Here is a 15,152-nt window from a genome sequence, read left to right on the forward strand (position 1 = left end):
TTATATATTTTAATATTGTATTTTCTAAAATTGTCTTTTGGAAAGAATCTTTAATTTTAAAAATCAAAACAGATGATTTGTAATATATTTCAATTCAACTTGTTATTTTGTGTGGAAAGCATTTTTTTTTAAATTTAATTAATTACTTATTTATTTATTTTTGGCTGTGTTGGGTCTTCATTGCTGTACTTGGGCTTTCTCTGGTTGCGGTGAGTGGGGGCTACTCTTCATTGTGGTGCGCGGGCTTCTCATTGTGGTGGCTTCTCTTGTTGCAGAGCACAGGCTCTAGGTGCACGGGCTTCAGTAGTTGTGGCTAACAGGCTCAGTAGTTGTGGCTCGTGGGCTCTAGAGAGCAGGCTCAGTTGTTGTTGTGCACGGGCTTAGTTGCTCCGCGGCATGTGGGATCTTCCCGTGCCAGGGATCGAACCCGTGTCCCCTGCATTGGCAGGTGGATTCTTAGCCACTGCACCACCAAGGAAGCCTGTGGAAAGTATTTTTAAAATTAAAAAAAAAAAAGTGTAACCACTATAGTCTGAATGTGTGTATCTTCTCAGTTGATTATTTCTAGGGAATTGATAATGGTTCTCATGCATTTTGTGAATTCAAGCACAACCCTACAAGTCCTATCTTGGAGGAGATGTAAAGGCTTCAAAACTGAATGCACAATAAAGAATAAAGTGATGAGGTCCATTCTTCCACCAGGAAATTCATTGATTTCCTATTAAAGTTAATTGCCAATAGATGGCAATGGAAGAGCAGATCCAATTTATTTTATTTATAAATCATCCTTTTAGAATATAAAATTTGAGATAAGTATGCTAGACCTTCATATTGGACACTAAAGTGTTTGAAAGACAACTTAAAAGTTGGAATCAAACCTTTACCTCATTTGCAAAATAGGGTCAGAAACAACAAAATTTTTCCTGAAATACTGACATCTTAACAAAAATAGTTTAATGGAAGTTTAGAAATGCTGAATTAAAACCATTTGGCACTTCCTATATAACACATTTGATTTTTTGAAATTGAACTTTTTGTAAATGCTATTTTTTAAACTGAATGAGTTTAATCATATATTGTTTAATAAATCTAGCAATAAATGAATGACAATAGAACCGAGGAAAGCTCACTAAGATACTTGATATCATCTTTTCTTAAAATTTTTACTAATTGATATACTTTCTTAGAGCTCTGATGACAAAGAAAGGTCCATGTCTAAGAAGTCAAGAGATTCAATGAAGATAAAGAGAGCTTTGCTGAGCAAAGTAAGGCAGTGATTAAATGATGTATTGGACTCATCAAGCAAGAATAGAGGTTAGAGATTTGCAAGCCATGCATAGTCTGAACGAGGACCCCGAATAACAGAGGGAGTCATTGACTCGCTCAAGGTCATGCAGGTCAAGATGAACAATGATCCTCAATCTCAATTCTCTGCTGTGGCATCAAGTGAAAGTTAAATTTCAAGCTCCCATACATGTCTCTCTGTCTCTTACCAGAGTCCCTTCTTAAAAATATTGTAAGCATTTTATTCACACTCTGATTCTCTGGTGCTTGTATTAAATACAAAGCATTTTTTGTGGTAATATTTGATGACATAGGCTGGAGATGGCCTTGTTCCTTAATAATACCCTATAAATACCCCATAAATACTTACTGAATTTAATAGACTTCAATGCATTTTAAAATACTTTAGAATATATTCTGAAATTATGTAATTGGAGCCATCCAGTCATATATTTTCCCAGCACAAAGTTGTTTGAAAGAGAAAGATGTTAAAATCAGAAAATGTTGCTGTCTTCTAATTCAATAGATTTAGTGAGCAACATTAGTCTAAGGAGCATTTTAATGGAGAGATGAGTTTTCTTTTTTCTCTTTTTTCATTCTCTCATTTCTTTTCAATAGCTTTACTTTCATATTGTTGCATATATGGCACCAGAAATATGCATAATTATATTTGGAGAAGTTTACTTTAGGAATGCTATCTCAAGTCACATTCTAAATGTTGGAGTCATAATAATGTCTCTTGCAATGTGGCATATGTATTTGGTAAGTGAGAAGATTTCACAACTTTTTTTATTTGAAAGGACACACAGGACTCTATTAAGCATACTCGTGTACATTTTTAATTTAAAGCAAAAGAATACAGGGCACCAAGAGAAAAATAGGTTAGGAAAGCTCTGAGGGTTGAAACATGTCCAGGCACAAGCTCCTCAGGGTTCTTATTTGCACACAGACATGTTTGTCTCTGATTGAACCACCAAATCTGTGCAACGAATCTTGGATTTGAGAAAGTTCAAGCAGAATCTCCAGTGAGATTTTTTATGTTAATCTGTTCACATAGTCAAACTGGTTGTTTACACAGCTATGCCAGATGAAAACTGTATTTATTTAGCATACTGTAATTTAAAACATTGGAAACATTGAGAATTAGAGTGTTTTATATTTTTTGTAAAACACTTAGCAAGAGTATTTTGAATAGTTCCTGCCTTCTTCTTTCCAGTTCAGGATGACCAGCCAGTTCCTGATGTCCAGTGATGGCTAGAGGAACTGGAAGTAATACTGAGGAGAAGACAGCATCTGGGTATATTCCTCTATTGAAAAAATCACATTGCAGCACTATTTACAATAGCCAAGACATGGAAGCAACCTAAGTGTCCATTGGCAGATGAATGGATAAAGAAGATGTGGTATACACACACACACACACACACACACACACACACAGACACACACACAATGGAATATTACTCAGCCATAAAAAAGAATGAAACATTGCCATTTGCAGCAACATGGATGGACCTAGAGATTGTCATACTAAGTGAAGTGCCAGACAGAGAAAGACGAATAGCGTATGATTTATATGTGGAATCTAAAAAAATGATACAAATGAACTTAAATGCAAAACAGAAATAGACCCACAGACATAGAAAACAAACTTATGGTTACCAAAGTGGAAAGTGGGTGGAGAGGGATAAAGTAGGAGTTTGGGATTAACATATACATACTACAATATATAAAATAGATAACCAACAAGGACCTACTGTATAGCACAGGGAACTATACTGCATATTTTGTACTAACCTATAAAGGAAAAGAATCTGAATATATATATGTATATATACACACACACACATATGTATCACTGAATCACTTTGCTGTATACCTGAAACTAACACAACATTGTAACTTAACTATACTTCAATAAAAAAATAAATTAAATTAAAAAATACTATAAAAAACCCACACATGTCATTTTAAACCTATTATGTCAAGTAGAGAAACTAAATCCACCAACTTAAATTGAAAATATTCCTAAGAGACAGCAAGGTGCATATTGCACTTCAAAATATATTGCACAAGTACAATTTAGGAGGGGAACAAAGGTAAAGCAATTTCTGAATGGGAATTTAGTGTGGAAGTCTAAGAAAATTTTAAAAGTCATTATCTATTTTTATTTTTATGTTTTTCAGTTACACAGCAGTTTGTCATGATGTCTGCATTGCTTCACATTAGTAAAATTTGTTTATTCTTTCACTTCCTGATTTAATCTGGGAATTCTGTGATGCTGGATGTTTAAATGTATAGTACATGAACAAGCATGTGGAGGGGCACAGCACTTCCCTGGGAGGAAAAGTCCTATGTAGCCCTTTGCTGTTTGGTTATGTGAAGGAATCTACAGGCTGTGGAACACATTGGGATTCATTGGAGCCTTAACCACTTTGTGTTATCTTGCAGCAGTGATACAGTTTCTGTTTCTAATTACATGAATTGTCATGTCTCTTTGAGGAAAGTAGCTTTTTCTTTTGGCTTAACTTTTTTGGATATTTATAAAGGTATTTAATTTATTACACATTTAATAAGTACATAGTTAAATATCTTGCTCTGCTCTGATTAACAACTTTAAAAATGTGTGGCCAGAGTTCCTATCAAAAGAGATGCTGGAATAAAGGAATGTTATAAACATTCTAACATGACTCCCCCCCACAAATTCTAAATGATAGTGATCATGAAATTCCCATTTTCTGGTTACACAGGTCGAAGAAAGCACCATATCCACACATTGTCATCTACCTTTTGCTTACTTTGAAAGGGCCAGTGCTCAGGGAAAAAACATAACATCACAAATAAAATCCTTATTCCTCCCAAACAATAAAATGAGAGCAGTTGCTAACTGTAAAATTGTTTTCACTCTCAGTTAGCCACTCCCCCTATTAGAGTGTGGCCTTTGCCCACGCTGCCTTTCCCCATGTGCCTCCTGAGCGGAACAAGCCGGGGGCAGGTTGGACACCAGTAAGTGTTTATATAATGAATGAATGAGTCAAGCGTACTCTCTCCCAGGATGCATTTTTTTAAATAGATTCAGCATTTTAAAGTTTAATGAAGAATGGCTTAATAAAGATAGGCAAGGGTACAAAGGTTGTGTGACATCCTCAAAGCAATTAGGACCCCTAGTGGTTGGGGAGGATAGCTTATTGACATCCCAGTGTTAATGGGGTACCAAAGTTGGTACAGTCTGGCATCCCTGCACAGGGGCATCTCTCCTGATCCTGATAAGTCATGTGTATGACTCTGGATCTAGACTCTTCAGAGCTCTCACAGGATGCATTTTTGATCACCCAGAATGAAAGTCATTCCTCCCAATTCTGCATTTCCGGAGCCCCTGGTTTGCCCGTGGCCAGTGGTACTTGAAGGAAAAACAGTGAGTGTTTCTCTATATTTTGAACTCCTTTAGGGAATAGCTCTATCTTCACATCTCCTGCATCCATCACTGGCAAATAGTCACTGGAGAAAATTTTGTAAGATGTTAATGCTATTGCCCATTAAAAAATACAGAACCCTGTATAGAAAATAGTCAGAAAATTACCCTGATGATTGTTCAAATATGAGGCACAGGAATTTAGGAGTTCACAAAATACAGAGAGTACTGCAGGCTGAGATAGTCATGATGTAGGCCTGAGATGGGCCGTGAAGAAAGCCTCATGTTATCAACAGGTTGAAGAGGTAAGGAGAATGTTTCTGGAAGCAGGAATAAGATGAACAAAAGCATGAATACTGAAAGCACAGGAAACAGTGAGATGACCTTGGAGACTGGGGTGGAATATTCCATTAGAAGAGAACTACGAGATGATGAAAAGCATAAATTGTAAATTGCAGGGACAAAGGCTTTCACATTTGGATCATCACAGTTTTCTGAAAATATTTGAGAGAATTTCTTGGAAAGCTACACCAGCATCTCTGTTCAAGCCCTTCTTGGAAGCATCACTCTATTTATTTATTTAGTAGGTTTGCAGTTGAATTCTAGGAACATAGCCTTAGAAATGTGAACGGAACCAGGTTTGTCATCAGATTCTCATCTAGATAGGTTTCTTGGTTAACATTTTCTCACCACGACCATTTTTATTTTACTGAAGTAAATCTCTGTAGTGGATAATTGCTAATGTTATACTAACTATTTCTTTCAAAAGGACAGCCAGATATTTACTGGTCCCCTACATTCTGTAAATAATTTACAGAATAAATTACTTATAAATTCTGCCTTTTCCTGGAGCATTAATGTTAGATAAAAGTGGTTGAGGTTAACATGAGTTAGGATATTTATTCGTACTACTGAAAATATTAGTATTCTTAAATAGTGAAAGTAATATACCTTTATAAGCCTCATCAACATATGTATTTATTTCCTAGGACTGCTGTAACAAGTTACCACAAACTTGGGTGGATTAAAACAACAGAAATTTATTCTCCCATAGTTCTGGAGGCAAGAAGTCTAAAATGAAGGTGTTGGCTCTCTCTGAAGGCTCCAGAGGGGGACTCTTTCCTTGCCTCCTCCTAGCTTTTGCTGATTGCCAGCAATCGTGGGCATTCCTTGGCTTATCGATGCTTCACTCCAGCCACTGCCTCTGTCTTCGTGTAGTCTTCTCCTCTGTGTATCTCTGCCTGTGTTGCTACTCTTCTTATCTTAAAGACACCAGTCAAGGACTTCCCTGGCGGTCCAGTGGTTAAGACTCCACACTTCCACTGCAGGGGGCACGGGTTCAATCCCTGGTCGGGGAACTGAGATCCCACATGCCGCGTGGCCGTGGCCAAAAAAAAAAAAGACACCAGTCATATAGGATTAAAAGTTTACTGTATTCTGTATGACCTCATCTTTAATTGCTTTACAGTGACCCTATTTCTAAATAAGGTCACGTTCTGAAGTTAGGACTTCAGCATATATTTTGGGGACACAATTCAACCTATAATATCATATTTGTATGTTTCTTATATATATTTTTCCCTCTCCAAACACGTGTCACTCGATCTAAAAATACTGTTTAAATGACATATAGGATAATCCAATTGCCTTATGTGACCGTTCTGTCTTGCAGTTGGTATTATGTTTTCACTACAGAGACCAAAATGAGATCATCCTCCTCCACCTTCTTTCCTATGACAGATTTAAGTTGCAACGGAGCCACCTGCTTTTAGCTTCATTGCATTAATCTCCTTCCCCCAGGAGAATGGAGTTCTCTTGTAGGAGGCCTACTTTTTTCACTTTTATAATAAGAACACATTAAAAGCTCATTCTCCAGCTTTATATGTTTCCCCGATGCTCTCCTTATCCTATTTTTGTAAATGACTTTAGTATTTGTCTGTCTGGGTCTATCCACCATCCATGTTAATGATGACTATTATTAAAGGTACACATCCCTTGTCTGCAATTCTGAATTACAAAATATTCTAAAAGAAACAAGGACTGTCACGATGTAAAAACCTGGCTGGACCTGAACTCAATAAACAGTAAAGCCTAACTTGCTTGATAATATTTATAAAGTTTTTATCCTGTTGAATATAAATACTCATAAGTTTTTGCAGAAATCATAATGTATATGATTACCACCTAGCAATCAATATGTGCATATACATGATGTGACCATTCTAACACATGAAAAACCCTGAAGTATGAATCACATTTGGCACCAAGTACTTCAGATCAGGGGCTGTGGACCTAACCTACCAATCACTGAAAGTCAGTTGTGCATATGGATTGTAGTTTGGCCTCTGTTACTTATTAATAAATGTTTTACACTAACTGCGATTAAAGCAATTAATGTAAAGCATGTATGAAATCTCCACTTACGAATGCTATGTTCAGAAGAAAGACCCTGTTATTAAATAAGAGTGTGTAATTTTTTCTTAATTACTCAAGAAACTTTACTATCTATTACATTTCAGGCAACAGCATTACCTCCGGCACATACTCTTATGAAGTGCATGGTAAGTAACCTCGGTTAAGCATCATTCATGTCATTATTCAAACACTATAGAACTACTGTTTACACTAAGAGAAACGGCAGATGTGTGCGAGACGTGGGTAATTGTGCTTCTGCTTGTTGTTTGTTCATCTAAAGAACTACCTGTCTAATAAGGCCAATGTTCAGAAGTAGCAATAGGATAAAAGATGACTCAGAAATCCAGCCTAGCAGTGCTAGACAAACCTTCTGGGGCCATAAGTTTTAGCAGCCTGTTTCCTGCCAGTAGAATTTTAGCGTTTTGATCACCTCCTTTTATTTTGTACTATGTCTTTTTCAGTCCAAGCTGGCAAGATTTTTACTGATATAACTTTATCAAGAATTTGTGGGTCTCATTTCTCCAGAGTAGACATAACAGATGGCCAATAGGCACATGAAAAGATTCTCAACATCATTAATTATTAGAGAAATGCAAATCATAGCTTCAGTGAGGTACCACCTCATACTGGTCAGAGTCGCCATCATTAAAAAGTCTGCAAATAACAAATTCCAGAGATGGTATGGAGAAAAGGGAGCCCTCCTATACTGTTGATGGGAATGTAAATTGGTACAGCCAGTATGGAAAAGAGTATAGAGGTTCATCAAAAAACTAAAAATAGAGTTGCCATATGATCCAGCAATCCCACTCCTGGGCATATATCCAGACAAAACTATAATTCGAAAAGATACATGCACCCCTATATTCATATCAGCACTATTTACAATAGCCAAGACCTGGAAACAACCTAAATGTCTATCAACAGATGAATGGATAAAGAAGATGTGGTATATATATATGATGGAATATTGCACAGCCATAAAAATAATGAAATAATGCCATTTGCACTTACATGAATGGACCTAGAGATTATCATACTAAGTGAAGTAAGTCAGAAAGAGAAAGACAAATACTATATGATATCACTTATATGTGGAATCTAAGATACGACACAGATTAACTTATCTATGAAACAGAAACAGTCACAGAATAGAAAACAGACTTGTGGTTGCCAAGGGGTAGGAGAGGTGGGGGAGGGATGGATTGGGAGTTTGGGATTAGCAGATGCAAAGTAGTATATATAGAATGGATAAACAACAAGGTCCTACTGTATAGCACAGGGAACCATATGCAATATCCTATGATAAATCATAATGGAAAAGAATATAAAAAGGAACATATATGTATAACTGAGTCACTTTGCTGTACAGCAGAAATTAACACAGCATTGTAAATCAACTTCAATTTAAAAATATAAATAAATTGACCAACAAGAAAAAAAAAGAACTTGTGGGTCTCCCATGGACTTCCCTGGGGCTGACATCTGTATTTAAAAGCCCTCATGTGTTTTTTAGATAAGCCCTTCTTTACCTCTTGTTTCTGCTCTGAAGGCTGAGGGACAATATACTTTAGGTTTTTAGAGGCCTCTGGTGTCACTGAGAGGATCTGAGGACACCTGAAAGGCTTTTTGAATACTCTGAGCATTTGAGTATTGCTCAAATGGATTGTAAAAAATTATAAAGTATTGTAAAAAATTGGCTTTTTTGCTATGCCGTCTGGAGGATTTTCAAAATCATCAAAACTTGGCTCCTTTTTTAAAATAGTTCTTCTCCCAATTAATTTATCTCTCTCCTCTCACATTTTATTGTAAATAGCAAGAACACACCAGAAGGAACCTACATCTTTTCTTGGAAATCTCCTTAGCTATAGAAGCAAGTTCATCATTTATAAGTTCTACTTCTCAAATAACTGCAAGAGACAGTTCCTGCAAGCTCTTGAAACTACATAACAAGAATCCCACTTCTTTCAGACTCCAGTAACATTCTCTTCACTTCCTTTTGAGCCCTCACCAACAGCATCCTCAATTCCCAAATTTCTACTAACAGTCTATTCCAGGCAATTTAGCTGTTATCTCACGCTCCTTAAAATTCTTTCATCCTCCTCCTTCTGTCTGCATCCACGGTCACTCTCACATTTTTAGGTAGTTGTTACAGCAAGATAACATGTCCAGGTACCAAATCTGCATTATCTATTGCTGCTTGATAACGTATATTTACTAGCTAGTAGCTTCTGTAGGTCAGGTTTATCTGTGTCCTTTGCAAGACTTCAGTGAAAGTGTCAGCCAGGTCTGGGTTCTCATCTGGAAGACCGAATAGGGAAGGATCTGTTGCCAAATTCAATCAGGCTACTGGTAGAATTTATTTCCTTGTGCTGTGGGGCTGAGGGCCCCAGCTTCTTCCTGGCTGTTAGCTGGGGGCTGCTCTCAACTCCTGGCTATGGGGTCTCCCCAAAATGATCACATACTTCATGAAAGCCAACAGGGGAGAAAACCTGTAGTGCATGCCTATTTTTTTTTTTTTTTACTCCATTCCTTCATTATATGTCTTCTCCTAACCTCTCTTGTCTATTTTTTTTCTCTTTCATTTCTACTTTCATGCTGTGGCATTTATGATTTCCAAAGTTAAACCAACTCAAATTAGTACAGGCAAATGGGAAATTCTGCTGTACAGTGGGAATGGGAAGACCCAGCTGAGCTTCAGGGGCAGCAGGAAGCAAGGTTCTCCACACAATCTTTCAGTCCCTCCCTCCTGAAGTTCAGTCTCTGCCCTGTGGTAGGAGTCTTGCCTCTTGCAAGCTCTGAGTTTTACATCTTCCAGCTTCCACTACCAGAAAGGCATCTTTTCTTGCTCTCCTCTGGTTTAGAAATATCTTAGAAGAACACTCTGCATACTCAGCCTTTGTGGAAAGCAAACTTCAAAGGAAGGGGTAGTAAGACTGGCCAGCTCCGGTCTGACCTCACCTTGGTTTAAGCACATGTGGCTATTGGGAAGCCATCTAGGAACATTGTAGCCCTATGCATACGGGCAGGGGTAGCGGTTTTAACCATAAAGGCTGGGTGCTGAGAGGCGACACCATCGCATCACATGCTCTTTTCTTTCTTTCTCTTTCTCTCATCCTGCCCTTTCCTCTCTTTATTTTATGTTTTCCTTCTTCAAATAGATTATTTTTCTTTTCCTCCCTGTTCCTCTTTCTTGTACAATGAAACAGATCTAGGCTACCAAGGACATCTAAACTAATTCTGTTCCTATAATTCCCCATTTAGCTGCCTGGAATAATAAGAATTATTATGCCCACTTTAGGAAGTAGTTTCCTTCTGTCCATCTGTCAGCCCAAGCAGATGACTCTCACTGCAGTTGACCTAAGGAACCTTCCTGCTCCTGTGATGGGGCAGCAGCCAGAAGCCTGTGTCCTCCTGGTCGGCATCAGCCTGGAACACAGGGCATAAGAAATCAATAAATAACAGCCAGCTGCTGAAGACTTTAGAGAACCATTATTTAATCCTTAATCTGTACTTTCTGCAGTAATTAGGGCTTTGTTGTTTTCATTAAAAACTCATCAGAACTCTAATTTAAAAGGTTATTATAGCTCTTACGAATTCAAGATGGGAGTTATTATTCTGAATACATTGACCTTGTAAAATTTAAGTGGATTCTCTTATGTAGTTTCTACATGTAAGAAAAAGTTTTCTTTTCTAAGAACAGGTTAGAAAAATATATTTGAGGAAAATAAAGAAATTACTTTAAATATATATGTTTTAATTTTAAAAAGTGTTACATTTAAAATGTTCTTTTATTGTTTTTTAGACTTGAAGAAATATAAACTAGTAGGTTCTTGGAACAAAAGTAAATATTATTAGTAAATCATTTGCAACTTATTTTGTAAATGACTTGCAAACAAGAAAATAATAGAAGGTCCTACTGTATAGCACAGGGAAGTATATTCAATATCCTGTAGTAAACCATGATGGAAAAGAATATGAAAAAGAATATATATATATATATATATGTATATATATAACTGAATCACTTTGCTGTACACCAGAAACTAACACAACATTGTAGATCAATTATATTATACTTCAATTAAAAAAGAGAAAATAATAGAAAGTGAAGATTATTACTAGAATGAACCGAGTTACTATATTGAAAGAGACACAGAAAGTTTCAGTGTCTGGGAAAGCTATAAAAGTAGTTACAAAGATTTAGATTACCAAAATGACACACAAAAAATTGAAAACAGAAGAGATGGGGAATCAGTTTTTAGCTATATCTGCAATGTTTTGTGAATTTTAGAAGATCCAAAGTGTTAACATGCTAGCACTATTTTGGGGTTGGTTTAAATATCCCATAATTTAAAATAATGGTAAGAGATATATTGAATGCAGATCTGAAAGAGCTAATAAGTTTACTTCATGTGACTAGGTAGCTCATATGGCCCATATATTTGTAGTAAAAAGGGGAAGTCAAATTGCGGTGAGAAAAAACTGTAGTTAAATATAAGGGAATGTAGTAGATATTCAACTAAAAATAAAGCCAATTTGGTGTTTTGGGGGAGAGAGAAGTTCATCTGAGAGAGATGTCATGATTTATTTGATCATTTAAATAGAGAAGGTTATTTCAAGTCAAGGATGCTAAATTACTCTAACAGAGTTCCTGTTCATTTCTACCTGCTGGGGTTTCTGAGTGACCTTGCTTTTGTGGATAATGAGTTGTTGACTCAGACACAGCTCAAAGAGCTCCAAATCTCACATCCCAGGAAGAAGCTGCAGAAAGGGGAGGTTCTCAGAAGCTCCCCCCAGCCATTGCATCTTCAAGGCCTGGCTTGGGTGTCAACAGCCAATATTACCAGCTCCAGGCCCTACTTCCAGACTTGGTGGTTGACCACTTAATATGCCCTCACAGAGCACTACTAAAGCATTATGAGGCCATAAAGACTCAGAGGTTGACTCACCACAGGGAGCCAAGGGGGTCCCTCCTCTGTAGGACTTCTGTACCTTGAGAACAAACACACCTATGATTGCGCTTAGCGTGAACTGCAGCCATTTTTCCATGTGCATTCTGGAACTGATATTCCCCAAGCCTCAAGCTCATTATAGTTCTGTAATAAAGGTATGTTGAGATAAATGTAGAAAAAGTTATTGCATTCAAATGCATCTCAACCCAAAACAGAAGTGAGGGGATACAGGACACTTAGCCAACAGAGTGTGTTGCATGTGTGTTGGAGCACTAACTCCAGGTACAAGAGGGAAAAAATAGACGATGTAAAAGGGTGAGGTCATGGAAATATAAGAGAGAAGGGGGAACAGTTTGCTACCAGCAGCAGATCATGAGGGCCATTGGCATAAATTCTGGCCAAGACTTGATAAAAAACCCCTAGGGAGCACCTTGTAGGAGAATCACTTACCTGTTGGGGGAGAGAGACAGAAGGACATCTAAAAGTAAAATCATCAGAGATTTGTACAAACCAGGTGGCTACTGCCCTCATGCCTCTCCCTGTGGGATTTTCTGTGAAATGTCCCTCCATCTCTGTCTGTTACAATTCTACCCAACTTTGATGGCCCCACTCTTCCAGATAACTGTCTTAACACACTCTTTTCTTTTCCTGAACTTTAGTATTTTATTTTTACTTCTCACATTTATTTCTCTTTTACCATACTCATCCATCTCTTATATGGATCATGTAAATTCTCTTATTTAAACTCTAAGCTCCATTGAGGCAAGGGACGTGTTTATTTATTTCTCCAGTCCTGGTTCCTAATCACTTGCTTTGCAAAGTTAACAAAAACTAAGTAAACCGAATTGTCACGTATGTTCATGGGGGTGGGATAGGGATAGCAGGAGGTAGAAGTTTAAATATGTAATAAAAGAAATATAGCAATCTCAAATCATGTTCATCAAAAATATAACTTTAATTTTTTATCTAATGTGTGGTCACTGAAGTGGTATAACTCTAGACAGCAAATGATCAAGATCTGCTTTCTGAAAAAGGTGTCTCTGATATAAATGGAATGGAATATGGCAGGGTCCTGCAAGACACAGCTTTAAAAGACAGAAAATAAGGAAACAATCCCATTTATCATCACATCAAAAAGAATAAAATACCTAGGAATAAACCTAACTAAGGAGGCAAGAGTCCTGTACTCCAAAAACTGATGAAAGAAATTGAAGACAACCCAAACAGATGGAAAGATAAACCTTGTTCGTGGATTGGAAGAAACAATACTGTTAAAATGACCATACTACCCAAGGCAATCTACAGATTCAATGCAATCCCTATCAAATTACCAATGGCATTTTTCACAGAAGTAGAACAAAAAGTTAAAAAAAGAAAGATAACAGATTACTCACTTAGGGAGGATAGTAATTCAGGTTCTTTTGATATAAGTAACAGAAGTTAAGGTTGTCAATGTTTCTTTTTTAAAGGACATTAAAATATCTTGCCATTCAGAGAACGCTGTGAACACCGAGTTTAGGAAGATGGGAAGCAAGTGGCTTGGGCATCTGCGCCTGGAGAAAGTTCACTGGCATTTAACTCACTGAGCTGCTGCTTTTCTGCATTCAAGGGTCAAATTCTAGTAGAGAGGATGGGAGTTGGCCAGCTTGGATTAGATATTCTGCTTTTCTCAGATAACCACAGGGCAGGAAGGTAGCACTTAGGGAATTGTGAACTGTGCTGCCTCCCCCAGGGAGGGTCTATGACAAGCAACTCTGGATCTACTTCTCCCAGATAAAAGAAAAGGAATAAACTAGACCTGTTTCATGAGCTTCCTTACAGTTTCCTCCACCCATTTGTTTGAAACTCATTCCTCTCTTTTCTGTAGTAAATAGAAGTAGGAAGCATGAAAGGCTTAACCTACCTCCATCAGGCAAGCTCCTTAAGCATCGCCCAGCCTTGCTGTCACCTCACTTTAGTCCCAGGGGCAAAATGGACCTGCCCCTTGTATTCTTGACAATTTTCTTTAGATTAGCCCTGGAAGTTTTTTACAAGGCTCAGACATTTTGTAGTCAAAATGCTCCTTGACAGCTCTATTTAAGACAAAATAGATATTCAATAGCATTAAGATGAGATGAATCTTAACTATGTATTACTCTTATAAATAAGAATGTTGTCTTTTGAACTGTCGCCCTCCCTGCCTTAAGAAGTGGTGACTCTGTAGAAATTTTTTTAATGCTTTTTGTCAATAATTTATTTTTAGACACTCCTATGTGAAATAGTTTTAAGGTAAGTTGATCAAATTTTGTTTTAAACATATAGGATGTGACATCAGTATGTCCCCTGAGCACTCTTTATGATAATCTACTGACAATAATAGATAAGTAAATGAAATTGGAGTTTAATTGTATTTAAACACTTCTGGCTATTATTTTGCATTTTAAAAAGCTACTTATGTAACTGTGATGGTTAATTTTATGTATCAACTTGACTGGGCCATGGGGTTTCCCAATTAAACATTATTCTGAGTAAGTTTGTGAGGGTGTTTCCAGATGATATTAGCATTTAAATCAGTGTGCTCAGCAAAGCAGAGAGCCCTCCCCAATGTGTGTGGGCATAATATAATCCACTGAGGGCTTGAATAGAACAGAAAGATAGGGGAAGGTTGAATTCTCTCTCTGCCTGCCTGCTGAGTTGGGACATTGATCTTCTGCTCTCAGGCTAAGACATACCATCAGCTCTCCTGGTTCTCAGGCTTTTGGACTCCGAGTGGAACTACACCACTAGCTCTCCTGGGTCTTCAGCTTGCAGACTGTGGACTGTGGGACTTCTCAGCCTCTGTAATCATGTGAGTCAATTTCTCCTATTAAATCTCCATATATATATGTAAATATACACACTTATCTGATTATATATATATATATATATATACATACACACACACATGTATCTGATTGGTTCTGTTTCTCTGGAGAACCCTGACTAGTACAATGTACAATAACTATGCATGACACTGGCTTCTCAGTTTAACTAGATGGTGAAAGGAATGGGGAACGTTGATAGAAGAACTAAGAAGCTCTCGGTTACATTAAAGTGTGTGACTGTTGTTT

The 15,152-nt window shown here is 37.3% G+C and overlaps 1 protein-coding gene across 1 annotated transcript in view; it reads left to right on the forward strand.

Moving 5' to 3' along the window:
• The window catches only part of LOC309665293 (uncharacterized protein), a 325,697-nt gene extending 310,759 nt beyond the window's left edge, over positions 1 to 14,938 (forward strand). The window contains exons 9-11 of the mRNA XM_082478927.1: positions 7,216 to 7,257; positions 14,306 to 14,331; positions 14,763 to 14,938. Of these exons, the coding sequence (XP_082335053.1) occupies positions 7,216 to 7,257; positions 14,306 to 14,331; positions 14,763 to 14,829 (135 nt within the window). The 3' untranslated portion in view covers positions 14,830 to 14,938. The remainder of the gene's footprint in view (positions 1 to 7,215; positions 7,258 to 14,305; positions 14,332 to 14,762) is intronic.
• The last annotated feature ends 214 nt before the right edge of the window (positions 14,939 to 15,152 follow it).

Source organism: Balaenoptera physalus (genome assembly GCF_965194825.1).
Source record: "Balaenoptera physalus genome assembly, contig: SUPER_7_unloc_4, whole genome shotgun sequence".
Classification (NCBI taxonomy): Eukaryota; Metazoa; Chordata; class Mammalia; order Artiodactyla; family Balaenopteridae; genus Balaenoptera; species Balaenoptera physalus.